The sequence below is a fragment of the Polistes fuscatus genome, unplaced genomic scaffold (genome assembly GCF_010416935.1).
Source record: "Polistes fuscatus isolate 324 unplaced genomic scaffold, CU_Pfus_HIC Scaffold21, whole genome shotgun sequence".
NCBI lineage: Eukaryota > Metazoa > Arthropoda > Insecta > Hymenoptera > Vespidae > Polistes > Polistes fuscatus.
Window position 1 is genome coordinate 708001 of NW_025113098.1, and position 1777 is coordinate 709777.

General features: G+C 26.3%; 1 protein-coding gene across 1 annotated transcript in view; it reads right to left on the bottom strand.

Annotated features, from left to right (window-relative positions):
- The window catches only part of LOC122517882 (heterogeneous nuclear ribonucleoprotein 27C), a gene marked incomplete in the record, with an annotated part of 16210 nt that overhangs the window by 12502 nt on the left and 1931 nt on the right, over positions 1-1777 (bottom strand). Inside the window, 2 exon segments of the mRNA XM_043636492.1 lie at positions 1016-1202; positions 1346-1553. Coding sequence (XP_043492427.1) covers positions 1016-1202; positions 1346-1553 — 395 coding nt within the window.

Below are 1777 nucleotides of genomic sequence, written 5' to 3' on the forward strand. Positions count from 1 at the left end.
TACAGTTAATAAGTATAATTAGATGAATTATTATTTTAATAGGTAATATATGAAAAGGTGTTTATAGTAAAAACAAGATTTACAAAATATCTTACCAACAGCTTAGATAACTTAAGTTATATTTAATTTATAGTAGCACAGCCTGACAAAACCTTAAGCTACGCTTACTAATCTCACGCTGAGCATAATATATGCTCAGCATAGGTTAAATTAATTTAAAACATTATAATGTAATATAACATTTTTTAAAAATAAGATAATATAAGCTGGCATGGGCTTGCCACACTAAATGATAATATGTAACAATAATTATGACTATACGTTAAACAGCTTCTAGTTCCAATAATCTTAAAGTAATTAATAAGAAATATATTATGTAAAATTATATAAAAAATATTAAATTAGAAAATTTTAAACTAAAAGCTTTGGTTTAAAGATACATCATCCCAGTTGTATCGAGAAGATGTATTATAATTAAATTTTGTTCTATTAAAAATACTACCTATAAATTTATCAATGATAATAGAAGGTGTGCTGCATTCAAGTCAGAATTTTTGATCCAATGAAATTCATTTTGATTATTTAAAAGTTCAAAATTTAATATGATTTCAAAATATATGTGTTTTTCTATAGTCATTAAGTGAAAGCGTACAATTTATTTTAGACACTATAAAAATTTATTCGTAGATATTTATTACTTTATATATCTCAAGAATTCTGACTGTTATTAAAAATATATAAACTATTCTTAATATATTTTCATATATTCAAGCATTGGTAGTGCACATTTCATAAAATTTATGTCATCACATCACTCAACTATAGGTTAAGTTCTAAAAATATAAAAAAATATGAATAATTATTTCTTATAGAGGAAACAAAATAATAGAAAAACGATCTGATGAGAACTTTTAAGAACCTGAACAAAAATATAAAAGAACTAACTTAATGAAAATCATGGAAACCAGTACTTGTTCCTAAAAAAATAATTTCAGAAAATGATGAGTATACTAACCTCTTGATTTTTTTTTCTCTTGATCATACATTATGACAACTTCCATAACCTTGCCAAATCGAGTAAAAAATGATCTTAAATCAGTTTCCGTCACATTACTTGGAAGCCCACCAAGAAATACTTTTGGAAACCCACCACTACGTTTTGGTTTTTGTAAGGTTCGTGGATTGCATGGTTTCGGATCAATCTATACCAATCACATATTTTGTACAAAACTGTTGTTTAAAGATAATAACTTATTTTTCCAATATGCATGTTTTAGCAGTTCTTAACCAAAATTACATATATAATTCTTTATAATATCAATATGAGAATTGTAAAATTACACACCGTACGCCCATCAAGCTGATGCGGCCCATTTTGAAGGACTAAAGGAACATTAGCAGGATCGCTAAATGTTACAAATCCAAATCCACGACTGCGCCCAGATTCACTATTTTTCATGACAACGCAATCAATTACTTCGCCATAACGACCGAAGTAACGTTGCAGGTTTTCTTGCGTTGTTTCCCAAGACAATCCTCCAACGAAAAGTTTACTAAATAAAAGATACAAACATAAAATACTCTTGTCGTATAAGTAATTAATATTCTGATAAGAAGTTATCATTAATTTGATATCATTTATAAAATATTGTTCACGATGATAAAAGTCTGACTAAATAAATTATTTTAAGAAAATATAAAAATTAATATTACAATACTGTCCGCTAAAGCATGAATATATATAATTACAAACCTAACATTTTACATTTGAGGACTT